The sequence below is a fragment of the Mesoplodon bidens genome (genome assembly GCF_964165515.1).
Source record: "Mesoplodon bidens genome assembly, chromosome: X".
In the NCBI taxonomy this organism is placed as follows: domain Eukaryota; kingdom Metazoa; phylum Chordata; class Mammalia; order Artiodactyla; family Ziphiidae; genus Mesoplodon; species Mesoplodon bidens.
In genome coordinates this window covers 106,544,778-106,560,008 of record NC_138163.1, presented here as the reverse complement: position 1 = coordinate 106,560,008, position 15,231 = coordinate 106,544,778, and the positions used below count along the sequence as shown (strand labels likewise).

General features: G+C 37.0%; 1 protein-coding gene across 7 annotated transcripts in view; it reads left to right on the top strand.

Annotated features, from left to right (window-relative positions):
- SYTL5 (synaptotagmin like 5) overlaps positions 1–15,231 on the top strand; it is a 258,849-nt gene that overhangs the window by 104,782 nt on the left and 138,836 nt on the right. For all 7 annotated transcript variants that reach the window (XM_081222095.1, XM_081222094.1, XM_081222097.1 and 4 more), the window contains exon 3: positions 8,273–8,482. In XM_081222095.1, the coding sequence (XP_081078221.1) occupies positions 8,273–8,482 (210 nt within the window). The remainder of the gene's footprint in view (positions 1–8,272; positions 8,483–15,231) is intronic.

Genomic DNA, 15,231 nt, shown 5'->3' with positions numbered 1-15,231 from the left:
CACCAGCCTACTGGGATAGGGCTCAGTCTAGGATTGTTCTTTGTTTTACTCATTTTGATCAAGGTGTTTCTTTATCATTGTTGCATGAATTGTTACAGATTTTGACTAGGCAGTGTTTTATTTCTCCTGTGCCCTGAGGTGTTTAAAGGTCTGTTATGCTTTTTCAAATAATACAATTGCAATCTTCAAATGAGAACTCATCCTGTTATTTTAAAACTTGTAACCTTTACAGGTTTTCAAAAGTAAATTGTGTGGAGCTTTTCTTACACTCAATTTCAAGAGCCAGTTGCTCATGAAAAAAGGACATAAAGATGCTTTGTAAGGTCTAAATAAGGGATTAGAAAAGCATGTGTTGTGGGTTCTGGTCATTTGTGTTCAGTTGGACAAGAGAGTGAGGACTCTTCTTTTCTTTTCTATTATGGTTTATTACAGGATATTGAATATAGTTCCCTGTGCTATACAGTAGGACCTTATTGTTTATCTATTTTATATATAGTACAATAGTTTCTATCTGCTAACATCAAACTCCTAATTTATCCCTCCCCCATGCTCTTTTCCTTCTGGTGACCATAAGTTTGTTTTCTATGTTTGTGAGTCTGTTTCTGTTTCATAAATAAGTTCACTTGTGTCATATTTTAGATTCCATGTATAAGTGATATCATATGGTATTTGTCTTTCTGACTTACTTCACTCAGTATGATAATCTCTAGGTCCATCCATGTTGCTGCCAATGGCATTATTCTTTTTTATGGCTGAGTAGTATTCCATTGTGTGTGTGTGTGTGTATGTGTGCGTGTGTGTGTGTGTGTGTGTATCACATCTTCTTTATCCATTAATCTGTCAAGGGATATTTAGGTTGCTTCCATGTCTTGCCTATTGTAAATAGTGCTGCTATGGACATTGGGGTGCATGTGTCTTTTCAAATTAGAGTTTTCATCTTTTCCAGATATATGCCCAGGAATGGGAATGCTGGATCATATGGCCACTATATTTTTAGGTTTTTTTAAAATTGAAGTACAGCTGATTTACAATGTTGTGTTAGTTTCTGCTGTACAACAAAGTGATTAAATTATACATATATATATATATATATTCTTTTTTACAGTCTTTTCCATTATGGTTTATCACAGGATGTGGAATATAGTTCCCTGTGCTGTACAGTAGGACCTTGTTGTTTATCCTAGAGTGAGGACTTAAGAGTGCCCTGTATGGCTGCCTGTTGCAGTAGATGAATCATCTTGCATCATTTGTCCTCTTCTTGACTGACATCAAGGATACTGGGAGTCCTCAGTAGGTGTCCTGTTTTGACTCATTTTCGTATCTGAAGTCCAGAATGCCTAGCACACAATAGGCACTCAATAAATGCTCACTGGATGAACGAATGAGACAAAGAACCCTAGGTTTTTGGAAACCTTACTCCTCACTTTTAAAATTCCCCATTTATGAATCTCTCATTAGGCTAGGAATTAAAAGACTTGGTTTCTGATTTTATCTCTACTGCTTACTATCTTTAACATGAGGTTCATAATATCTCATAAACTACTTTGAAGGCCCAAAAGAGGTAATAGTTTTAAACATTTAAGGATCTTATGATCTAGCACAGCACTGAGTCCTGAGCAGTGTATATAAGAAACTAAAGCCATCATTTCTGCCTTTGGGGAGATGCTAATCTAGTTGGGTATAACAAAGCAGAGAACCACACGTGTAGAAGGAGGTGGTATGAGATGTGTGCCATGATCCTGGGATGTCTGGGGGTATTTTTGTTTGTCTGTTTTTGTTTTTTTCTGGAAATGTATTGAAGGAGGGAATGGAGCTGGATAACAAAAGAATGGCATGTCTGTGAAGCATTTAAGTGGGAGTGAACCTATCTTCTAGAGGAGTGTTTTCCAAATCTGGCAGTATATTAGAATACATAGGGAAGCTTTAAAAAAATCATTGCATGGGCCACATCTCAAACCGATTATATAAGAATCTATGGGGATGAGAGTTGGGAAACAGTACTTTTTTTTTAAAATACATCTTTATTGGAGTATATTTACTTTACATAGTTGTGTTAGTTTCTGCTGTATAACAAAGTGAATCAGCTATATGTATACATATATCTCCATATCCCCTCCCTCTTGCATCTCCCTCCCACCCTCCCTATCCCACCCCTCTAGGTGGACACAGAGCACTGAGCTGATCTCCCTGTGCTATGCGGCTGCTTCCCACTAGCTAACTATTTTACATTTGGTAGTGTATATAGGTCCATGCCACTCTCTCACTTCGTCCCAGCCTCACTTCCCGTGCTGTGTCCTCAAGTCCATTCTCTACATCTGCGTCTTTATTCCTGCCCTGCCACTAGGTTCATCAGTACCAGTTTTCTAGATTCCATATATATGTGTTAGCATACGGTATTTGTTTTTCTCTTTCTGACTTACTTCACCCTGTATGACAGACTCTAGGTCTATCTACCTCGCTACAAATAACTCAATTTCATTCCGGAAATCAGTATTTTTTAAAAAAATCTTCCCAGGTGATGCCAGTGTTTAGTCAGATTTGAGGATAAATGTTCCAAAGCTGTGCTCCTCAGACTCTAATCACCTGGAGATTTCGTGAAAGTGCAGAATCTGATCCAGTAGGCGCAAGGTGGAGCCTGAGTTTCTGCCTTCCTAACAAGCTCTGAGATGATGCTGATGCTCCTTAAACAAGGACCGCACTTTGAATAGCTATTTTCTAAAGCGTATATAAATAGATCACACTTCAGGTAGCAAAAGAAGGGACATGGAAGCAGCATTTATTTAGTACCTGTGTGCCAGGAATCATGCTGGTATCTTTACGTATATTACCTTATTTAATCTTTTTTTCCCACATCTTTATTGGAGTATAATTGCTTTACAATGTTGTGTTAGTTTCTGCTGTACAACAAAGTGAATCAGCTATATGTATACATATATCCCCATATCCCCTCCCTCTTGAGACTCCCTCCTACCCTCCGTATCCCACCCCTCTAGGTCGTCACAAAGCATCGAATTGATCTCCTTGTGCTATGCAGCAGCTTCCCACTAGCCATCCATTTACATTTGGCAGTGTATATATGCCAGTGCTACTCTCTCACTTCATCCCAGCTTCCCCTTGCCCTCAAGTCCGTTCTCTACATCTGCGTCTTTATTCCTGCCCTGCCACTATGTTCATCAGTACCGCTTTTTATATGTGTTACCATACGGTATTTGTTTTTCTCCTTCTGACTTACTTCACTCTGTATGACAGATTCTAGATCCATCTACCTCACTACAGATAAGTCAATTTTGTTCCTTTTTATGGCTGAGTAATATTCCATTGTATATATGTGCCACATCTTCTTTATCCATTCATCTGTTGATGGACATTTAGGTTCCTTCCATGTCCTGGCTATTGTAAATAGTGCTACAATGAACATTGTGGTACATGTGTCTTTTTGAATTATGGTTTTCTCAGGGTTTATGCCCAGAAGTGGGATTGCTTGGTCACATGGTAGTTCTATTGTTAGTTTCTTAGGGAACCTCCATACTGTTCTCCATAGTGGCTGTATCAATTTACATTCCCACCAAAAGTGCAGGAGGGTTCCCTTTTCTCCACACCCTCTCCAGCATTTAGTTTCTAGATTTTTTGGTGATGGCCATTCTCACTGGTGTGAGGTGATACCTCATTGTAGTTTTGATTTTCATTATTCTAATGATTAGTGGTGTTGAGCATCTTTTCATGTATTTGTTGCCCAGCTGTATGTCTTCTTTGGAGAAATGTGTATTTAGGTCATCTGCCCATTTTTGGATTGGGTTGTTTGTTTTTGTGATATTGAGCCGCATGAGCTCCTTGTATATTTTGGAGATTAATCCTTTGTCAGTTGCTTCGTTTGCAAATATTTTTTCCCATTCTAAGGGTTGTCTTTTCATCTTGTTTATTGTTTCCTTTGCTGTGCAAAAGCTTTTAGCTTTCATTAGGTCCCATTTGTTTATTTTTTTTTATTTCCCTTACTCTAGGAGGTGGGTCAAAAAGGATCTTGCTGTGATTTATGTCATAGAGTGTTCTGCCTATGTTTTCCTCTAAGAGTTTTATAGTGTCTGGCCTTACATTTAGGTCTTTAATCCATTTTGAGATTATTTTTGTGTATGGTGTTATTCTTTTACATGTATCTGTCCATTTTAGCCAGCACCACTGAAGAGGCTGTCTTTGCTCCATTGTATATTCTTGCCTCCTTTATCAAAAATAAGGTGACCATATGTGCGTGGGTTTATCTCTGGGCTTTCTATCCTGTTCCATTTATCTATATTTCTGTTGTTGTGCCAGTACTATACTGTCTTGATTACTGTAGCTTTGTAGTATAGTCTGAAGTCATGGAACCTGATTCCTCCAACTCTGGTTTTCTTTCTCAAGATTGCTTTGGCTATTCAGGGTCTTTTGTGTTTCCATACAAATTGTAAAATTTCTTCTTCTGTGAAATATGCCATTGGTAATTTGATATGGATTGCATTGAACCTGTAGATTGCTTTGGGTAGTATAGTCATTTTCACAATATTGATTCTTCTAATCCAGGAGCACTGTATATCTCTCCATCTGTTTATGTTATCTTTGATTTCTTTCATCAGAGTTTTATAGTTTTCTGAGTACAGGTCTTTTGCCTCCTTTGGTAGGTTTATTCCTAGGTATTTTAATCTTTTTGTTGCGATGGTAAATGGGATTTTTCCTTAATTTCCCTTTCTGATCTTCATTGTTAGTGTATCGGAATGCAAGAGATTTCTGTGTATTAATTTTGTATCCTGCACCCTTACCAAATTCATTGATTAGTTCTAGTAGTTTTCTGGTGGCATCTTTAGGATTTTCTGGGTATAGTATCATGTCATTGGCAAACAGTGACAGTTTTACTTCTTTTCCAATTTGTTTTCCTTTTATTTCTTTTTCTTCTCTGATTGCTGTGGCTAGGACTTCCAATACTATGTTGAAAAATACTGATGAGAGTGGACATCGTTGTCTTGTTCCTGATCTTAGAAGAAATGCTTTCAGTTTTTTACCATTGAGAATGATGTTTGCTGTGGATTTGTCGTATATGGCTTTCCTTATGTTGAGGTAGTTCCCTCTATACCTCCTTTCTGGAGAGTTTTTATTATAAATGGGTGTAGAATTTTGTCAAAAGCTTTTTCTGTATCTATTAATATGATCATATGGTTTTTATTCTTTAATTTGTTAATCTGGTGTATCACATTGATTGTTCTGTGTATAATGAAGAATCCTTGCATCCCTGGGATAAATCCCATTTGATCATGGTATATGATCCTTTTAATGTATTGTTGGATTTTGTTTGCTAGTACTTTGTTGAGGACTTTTGCGTCTCTGTTCTTCAATGATATTGTTCTATTATTTTCTTTTCTTGTAATACCTTTGTCTGGTTTTGGTATCCAGGTGATGGTGGCCTCATAGAATGAGTTTGGGAGTGTTCCTCCCTCTGCAATTTTTTGCAGGAGTTTGAGAAGGATAGGTGTTACCTTTTCTCTAAATGTTTGATAGAATTCTCCTGTGAAGCCATCTGGTCCTGAACTTTTGTTTGTTGGAAGATTTTTAATTACAGTTTCAGTATCATTACCTGTGGTTGGTCTGTTTATGTTTTTTAATTCTTCCTGGATCAGTCTTGGAAGGCTATACTTTTCCAAAAATTTGTCCATTTCTTCCAGGTTGTCCATTTTATTGGCATATAGTTGCTTGTAGTAGTCTCTTATGATCTTTTTTTTTTTTTTTTAAGTTTCTGCTTTATAACAAAGTGAATCAGTTATACATATACATCTCTTCCCATATCCCTTCCCTCTTGCGTCTCCCTCCCTCCCACCCTCCCTGTCCCACCCCTCCAGGCGGTCACAAAGCACTGAGCTGATCTCCCTGTGCTATGCAGCTGATTCCCACTAGCTATCTACCTTACGTTTGGTAGTGTATATATGTCCATGCCTCTCTCTCACTTTGTCACAGCTTACCCTTCCCCCTCCCCATATCCTCAAGTCCATTCTCAAGTAGGTCTGTGTCTTTATTCCCGTTTTACCCCTAGGTTCTTCATGACATTTTTTTTCTTAAATTCCATATATATGTGTTAGCATACGATATTTGTCTTTCTCTTTCTGACTTGCTTCACTCTGTGTGACAGAGTCTAGGTCTATCCACCTCATTACAAATAGCTCAATTTTGTTTCTTTTTATGGCTGAGTCATATTCCATTGTATATATGTGCCACATCTTCTTTATCCATTCATCAGATGATGGACACTTAGGTTGTTTCCATTCTGGGCTATTGTAAATAGAGCTGCAATGAACATTTTGGTACATATCTCTTTTTGAATTATGGTTTTCTCAGGGAATATGCCCAGTAGTGGGATTGCTGGGTCATATGGTAGTTCTATTTGTAGTTTTTTAAGGAACCTCCATACCGTTCTCCATAGTGGCTGTACCAATTTACATTCCCACCAGCAGTGCAAGAGTGTTCCCTTTTCTCCACACCCTCTCCAGCATTTATTGTTTCTAGATTTTTTGATGATGGCCATTCTGACTGGTGTGAGATGATATCTCATTGTAGTTTGGATTTGCATTTCTCTAATGATTAATGATGTTGAACATTCTTTCATGTGCTTGTTGGCAGTCTGTATATCTTCTTTGGAGAAATGTCTGTTTAGGTCTTCTGCCCATTTTTGGATTGGGTTGTTTGTTTTTTTGTTATTGAGCTGCATGAGCTGCTTATAGATTTTGGAGATTAATCCTTTGTCACTTGCTTCATTTGCAACTATTTTCTCCCATTCTGAGGGTTGTCTTTTGGTCTTGTTTATGGTTTCCTTTGCTGTGCAAAAGCTTTGAAGTTTCATTAGGTCCCATTTGTTTATTTTTGTTTTTATTTCCATTTCTCTAGGAGGTGGGTCCAAAAGGATCTTGCTGTGATTTATGTCATAGAGTGTTCTGCCTATGTTTTCCTCTAAGAGTTTGATAGTTTCTGGCCTTACATTTGGGTCTTTAATCCATTTTGAGTTTATTTTTGTGTATGGTGTCCGGGAGTGTTCTAATTTCATTCTTTTACATGTAGCTGTCCAATTTTCCCAGCACCACTTATTGAAGAGGCTGTCTTTTCTCCATTGTATATTCCTGCCTCCTTTATTAAAGATAGGGTGACCATACATGCGTGGGTTTATCTCTGGGCTTTCTGTCCTGTTCCATTGACCTATATTTTTGTTTTTGTGCCAGTACCATACTGTCTTGATAACTGTAGCTTTGTAGTGTAGTCTGAAGTCAGGGAGCCTGATTCCTCCAGCTCCATTTTTCGTTCTCAAGATCAGCATCTTCTCATTTAATCTTAAAAACAGTCCCAGTAGCAAATGCTCAAAAAAAAAAAAAAAAAAACCAGCCCCAGTAGAATGCTGGGCTTCCCTGGTGGCACAGTGGTTGAGAGTCCGCCTGCCGATGCAGGGAACACGGGTTCGTGCTCCGGTCCAGGAAGGTCCCACATGCCACGGAGCGGCTGGGCCCGTGAACCATGGCCGCTGAGCCTGCATGTCCGGAGCCTGTGCTCCGCAACGAGAGAGGCCACAACAGTGAGAGGCCCATGTACTACAAAAAAAAAAAACAAAAACAGTTCCAGTAGAATGTTACTACTCCCAGTTTAGAACTGAAGAGACTGAAGTTGAGTGGGTAAATCATTGTTTAAGGTTGAACAACTAATTCATGATGGAACCTGTATTCAAAGAAAGGCATATCTGATATCAGAGCCCCCAGATTAGTGGAAATTGTTGGAAACCCTCATATGCTAGCAGAAGCGTTTCGACCTGAAATGATGGACAGTGTCTTTGCAGCAAACTCTTCATTGGCTCACTTAAGGAAAGTACCCATGTTGCCAAGCTTGATTTCACACTCTTGTCTCATGTAATATATCTAGGCCAGGAGAGAACATGGTATTGTGCATGCCTGTAGACTGGGGTTGTGTTCCCATGTTATGGTATCAAGGATACCCTGGAGAAGATAGAGTAGAATGTAAATAAATACTAATAGCAAAATGGTAGTGCTAGTGGAAGATGTCAAAAGTAAAACAGAAACATTATGTTTTTCCACTACTGAGATCAAAGGATTATTGGTTCGGGAGGGAGAAATTGTGTTTTTTCAGTCATTTGACTCTAACTCCTTGATTCTTTCAAATATTCTTCCAAATGAAAACACCCCTTAAATGAAGATAGCTCTGCTCCTCTGGTTTGTTTTTGGGGTATTTTTAAGTGATTTTTTTTTTTCTCTTCTTCCAGGAAGCTGAAAAATGAACTCTTGGAAGCAAAACGTAGAAGTGGGAAGACTCAGCAAGAGACTAGCAGGGTCTGTCCTCACTGTCAGAGAAACCTGGGCTTGATATTCGACCGCGGAGACCCGTGCCAGGCCTGCTCACTCAGAGTGTGCAGCCAGTGCCGTGTCTCAGGCCTCGATGGCAGCTGGCAGTGCACCATCTGTGCCAAAGTCGCGTGAGTTTCTTGCTTTTGTGTGGAAAGTCAGTTTTGATGACTGAAGGGTTTGGAGTGGGGAAAACAGGAAGGAAGAAGAGTATTTAAAAGGTAGGGATGGAGGGTAGAACTAAAAGTGTAGCCCAGCCACAGGCTCAGCACTGCCTTGGCAGGGTGTGGTGTGTGTGTGTGTGTGTGTGACAGAGAGAGAGAGAGGGAGGGACAAACAGACAAAAATGGAACAATATGCTTATTTTTTAAAACTATACAACACAGTACAACTGGAAGCCTCACAGAACATGGTCTCTTGCTGCATCTGAAAACCACCCTCTGGCTTTCTTAGAGCCACACTTGGCTCCACATGGCTTCTCAGAAGGCACAGACAATTGCCCTTGAGACATTCTTAGACATTTGGGGTGAGTGGCAAGATGAGTATGAAATATCCAGCCTGCTCTTCACATCAGCTGAAGTAGCCCCTGAATTTCCTCCCAACCTAGTTCTTGGAAAAGGGTGAAGGGAAACAGCTTTATCATTGGCCTCCATGTTTAACCTGTGGGAATGTCATGGCTGTGGGTTTCACTCTGCCAGCCAGGGTGCAAATCAAGAGTCATTGTTTTCTAAGTTCAGTTAAACTGGAGTCCAAGCACCATAAGGTCTCTACTACTCCTTGGGCATGCCAAACTCCATCCTTTCAAGAAATCTGACCCTGGATCAACTGGTATGTTTTCTCCTTCCCAAGGTCCCTTCATCTCTTCTGCTCTGGATAGTACCTAATAATCTCATCTCAAGGCAACTCCATGTTGACCTCTCTTTCCTGCGGTTGAGGTCGGGGATGCTGGCATCACATCAGGTTTACCTGGTTTGGTTGGGTTTGGTTTATCTTTTATCCTCACTAACTCATTCTCTTATAGGAGTTAAGATGCTATCTTAGGAGGAAAAGTGAATAGTTTAGTAGTGAGAGTGAGTGACCTTCATTTCCAACTTCTCTGAATGAGGACGACTGTGTTCTATTGGTGTCTCCTGTGTTCACTGATTGCATTATTTAACCAATGTTATTTCTCCTGTACTTTTTCATAAAATTGATCATAAATTGAGCAATTCATACTATGTTTCCACACTACATTGAGATAAGCAGCTCTAAAGAAATGAACCATTTAAGTTATCTCATTACTTTCTTTGGATACATTACTTTGATTTACCTAAGCAACCATCTTCAGTTCTTTGTCTCGCATAGATTCCTCTTTGTACTTGCCTCTTAGTTATTGGCAAACATCATTTACCAGATCTGGGGGAATGAGCACTGATGGAATCATTGACATAACGTGTTGCAACGTAGCTTTTGTTGATATTGGTATTCTTTTTCTAAACTGAGTTTAGTCATCTGCAAATCAAGATGCAGAAATAATCCTGGGTACCTTTCTGTTTTTCCCATGAAATAAAAGTATTTACTTTGGATATTTCTCCATATACATATACAGAAAAGTATCAATAGTGCATTTTGCTTCCTACTTAAAAGAAACATGATACATCTGTGACTCATGTAAGTAATGCAAAAGTTGCTCTTTTAGACCCTGGACTCTTCCTAGAAAATTTGTTTCTGTGTGGGATAATGCTTTCTCCAATTCTGCTTCCCTTTACTTGGCATTTCAGAGTTGGATATAAAGGTTCTTCCAGTATAGTCAAATAATGAGTTATAGAGGAAATAATTAATGGACAGAATTTCCTCAATTACAGTTTTGCTTGTATACAATTTTGCAGGAGCATTTGTCCCTCTCCACCCTTAGTGACCACTAGAGGACAACAAATCAAATTAACCAGAAGCAAATGAATAGAAAGAGGAAAACTTGGAAAGAGGCTGGCATCCTTTCTGTTTATGAATAAAAAACATGCACTTGGCTTTTTTTAAAAACTAGAGTTAACTTACACAAAAGGGCACAAATGACAAGTGTACAACAGGATTTCTCAGTTTCAACATCACTGATATTTTGGACAATATGATTCTTTGTGGAGGAGGGAGGGGCTGTCCTGTGTACTGTAAGATGTTTAGCAGCATCCCTGGCCTCTACCCATTAGACGCCAGTAGCACTCTGCCCTTTTCCAGTGGTAACAATGAAAAGTTCCTCCAGACATTGCCAAATGTCCCCTGAAGAGCAAAAGTCACTTGGGGTTGAGAAGCAGTGGTGTACAGCTTTGCAAATTATCACAATTTCTGTGTAACTATCATTCAGGTGAAGGAATAGAACATTACTAACACCCCAGAAACCTTTCTTCTTCCTCCTCACAAACACTAGTCCCTTCTTATTCCCCAGGTATAAATACTATCCTGCTAACACCATAGATTAACTTTGACTTTTTATATTTTATTTAAATTGACTCATACAGGGTGTGTTTGTTTTTTTCTAACTACTTTAGGTCAACAGCGTGTTTGTGAGACATCCATTTTTGTTGCATTTGGCAGTTGTCTACTTATTTTCACTGTTTTATAACTTATAGGTTGTTCCAGGTTATCCTCTCACTAGCAATGCCTGGAAGTTGATTACTTTATATTTTTACCAGCCCTGTTTTTTGTTTTTCTATTTTCATAATTTTGTTGGGTGTGTAGTAGATTACTTTGCATTTTTCTTTATTACTATTGAGAATGAAGATATTTTCATATATTTACTGACCATTTGAACGTCCTTTTTTGTGAAGTACTAGTTCAGGTCTCCTTTTTTCTATTAGATTGTCAGTCTTTTATTGACTAGTGTGAAGGAGTTTTTATAAATCCTGCATACAAACAGTGTTGGTTCCTTGTGTTGGAGATATTTTTTCCCAACTTCTGATTTGCCTTTTTGTTCTCTTACTGGTGCCTTTGATTAACAGAAATCTCTTAAGTTTTCGTAACTCAATTTGTTCATCTTTTCCTATATGAGATTAGTGGGATTTTTTTTGTGTTCTGTTTTAAAAAAAAAACAAAAAACTTTTTCTAACTCCCAAATGATGAAAATATTCTCCCATGTGATCTTCTGTAATTGTTACTGTTTTATCTTTTATCTTTACACTTACAAAAATCAGTTCCAACTAGATTGTATATGCTGTTAGTTAGGGATTCATTTTCATATTTTAATATGGGTGTCTACTTGACCCAGCACCATTCACTGAAGATTATTTTTTCACTGCTGTACAGTGTTAACCATCACAAATCAAGTATCATTTCTGAACACTCTATTATGCCTAACATTGTGCTGATGACACATTATTTTCATTATTGTAGCTTTATAATAAAATTTTATATCCAGTAGACTTCCTACTTTTTTGTTTTTGTTCAAAGCGCCCTGAGTATTATTGGCCTCTGGTATTTTCAAATATCTTTTAGAATCAGCTTTCCAGAAAACAAGTCCTACTGGCATTTTTATAGGGACTGCATTACATCAGTAGATACTTCTGGAGAGAATTGATATCTTTCAGTATTTAGTCTCTCAATCGACAAACACTATGTGCCCCTTCATTTATTTGCCTTTAATTTCTCTCAATAATATTTTATAGTTTTCCTGGTCTTATACATTATTATATTTATTCCAAGTATTTGATTTTTATGTTATTGTAAATAGTATGTGTTATTGTAAATAGTATGCTTTTAAATTTTTTGTTTTCTAATTGTTGATATGTAGAAATATGAATTGATTTGGGTAGTCTCATCTGTATCCAGAGATCTTGTTAAATTCACTTCTTAATTATAACAGTTTCTGTGGTGCCTTTCAGATTTTATTTCTGCACAATTGTACTATCTTTTCTAATACTTATATCTTTTTTTCTTGCCATATTGCATATTTTCAGTTTTATTGGTTTCTTCCTTGCTCTTTCTTTTCTTTTACTTTCTTTGAATTTAATTTATTTTTGATTGACAATTTTTTGATTCAGATATTGAGATACTTGATTTTCCAGCCTTTGCTCTTTTATGACATATACAGTTAAGGTTATGAATTTCCCTGTTTTCACTGCTTTATTTAGCTGCATCCCACACATATCAATTATTTTTATGATATTCATTTTATTCTTTCTATTTGCTAATTTCCATCATCATCTTTTTCTTTAACTATGAATTATTTATGATTGTCTTTCTTAATTTATAGTTTCCTAGAGATTTTCTGTATCCCTTTTTGATACTGAATTCTAGCTTAATTCCACTGTGGTCAGAGAACATACTCTGTGTGGTTTCAGTATTTGAAATTTGGCCCAGAATATGCTCAGTTTTGTTAAATATTTCCTGATTCCTTGAAAGAAAATGAATTCTGCAGGATTGATTTGAGTATCCTAGTTATGTCTTTTAATGATGTTTGTTAATTGTGTTGTCCAAATCTTCCATATCCCTACTGATTTTTTTATCTACATATTCTGTCTGATATTGAGAGAAATATATACTAACCTCTCTCAATAATGATTGTGGATTTTCTATTTTTCCTTTTAGTTTGATAATATTTGCTTTATATATGTTGAAGTTAGAGTCTTGAGTGCTTAAATATTTAGAATTATGAGATTTTACACATGTACAGAAACCTTTATAATTATGAAAAATCTTTCCTTATCTCTAGTTATGATTTTTTCCTTGAAGTTTACTTTGCAATTAGTATGGCTGCAATAGCTTTCTTTGGCTAGTGTATGTTTGGTAAATCCTCTTTATTCTTTACTTTCAACCTCTTTGTTTCCTTATGTTTAAGGTGTGTCTCTTGTAAGCAGCATATAATTGCATGCACATGTTTTAAATCTAGTCTGACAGTTGTCATTTAATTAGTATATATGTTCCATTTGTAGTAATGAAATAACTCACATATTTTACTTAAAATCTGCCTCTCATTTACTCATTCTCTCTTTGTCCCATCTATTCTGTTCTTTTATCTCTACTTATTTGCCTTCATTTAGGTTGTCTAAGTATTTTTCTATTTATCTCCTAATATCTATACATTATTTATCACTCATCTAAAGATTACTCTAGAGATTACAACATACATTCTTGACTTGTTAAAATCTAATATTAATTAGTACTTTTGGTACTTCCAAGACAATACCAGGACCTTAAGACTCTTTAATTCCCTTTACTCCCCTCCTAGTGCTATTGTATATTTTAAATATCTGTATGTCTGTCTATATCTATGCACACACATATGTATTTATACTTATAGATATATATAGCTTGTCCTAGTTCATTCAGGCAGCTGTAACAGAACACCATAGACTGGGTGGCTTTTAAACAGCAGCCATTTATTTTTCGTAGTCCTGGAGACTGGGAAGTCTAAGATCAGGGTTCTTGAAGATTTGTTGTCTGGTGAGGGTCTGCTTTCTGGTTCATAGCTATAGTCTTACTGTGTCCTCACATGGCAGAAAGGGCAAGGGAGCTCTCTGGGGTCTCTTTTTTTAAGGGGAGCAATCACCTCCCAAAGGCTCCACCTCCAAATACCATCACATTGGGAGTTATGTTTCAACATATGAATTGTGGGGGGGATACATTCAGTCTATAACATACTTAATCCCACAAGATATTATTATTTTGTAGTCAATATTCACTTAAATTTACTACATAGTTACCCTTCTTGTTGCTCTATATTCTTTATTACTACATCTCTGTGTTTCTATCTGGAATAATTTTCCCTTTGCCTAAAGGGTAACCTTTAGCATTTCCTTTAGTGTAAGTTCTCCTAGTGATAAATGCTCTCAAGTTTTGTTTTTCTTAGCATGGCTTTATTTCACTCAGTTCCAAACATGTTTTTGCCAGCTTATTCAATTCTTGGTTAGCAGTTGTTAACTTTCAGTAATTTGAAGATATTATTCCGTCGGTTTCTGGTTTCCAGTGTTTCTGTTAAAAAATCAGATGTCAATATACTGTTGCTCCTTTGAAGGTAATGATATTTTTCTTCAATTACTTTTAATATTTTCCCCTTTTCCATTGGATCTTTAACAGTTACTATACCGTACCTAGGTGTGATTTTCTTTGTATTTATCCATCTTGGAGCCTTAGTCCCTGAGAGAGCGGATCTGTTTTTGGATCACATTTATTCCTAGGGAAGAGTCCTACAAGGTCTCAAAATATACCTATTAAATAAGATAGATGATTGATTTTATATATTATAAATAGTGGAAATAAGAACACTAAGAGGATAGAATGTGTGTTAGTAGAGTTGGATTGAATAAGTATCAAAGTTTGTCTGTTTGTTTTCTCCACCCAGCTCTTTTCCCACCAAACTCTGCCAAGGTGTGGTTTGCCATTTCAGGGCAGTGAAGAAAGGAAATGGGATTTTAACAAATGACTGACCTTCCAATTGCAGGGTCTGAGGACTTAAGGAATTACTCAATAACTATTTCCTCAATTCTTTAAAAATATTATTTTATTTGATCCCTAGTATTTAATCATTTCCATTTTTTATTCCATTACTGTTTACCTCTTCCCTACACCCTGGACCCTCATTTGCTCAGACAACAGTAACTAGGGACTGTGACTCATGGGCGTTTCAGTCAATCAGGGGTTGCCTCAAGCTGCTGTTTTTGTCTTTAATTTCTAAATGCCAGTTGTAATTACTGAAACATTCTTTTCAATACAAGACCCAAGGGGCTTGTGTATCCATGCATTGCTAATTGAAAGTTTTGCCATCAACTCATCTGCTAGTCAGTATGGATGGTAACTGCGGGTCTAATTCACACAAAATTTCCCCTAAATCTTCTCAGATCAACATTAGGTTATATGTAGAGAGAGAAACTTTTAATGTGTTAAGTCAATGGAATTTGCAAGTTGTTTGTTA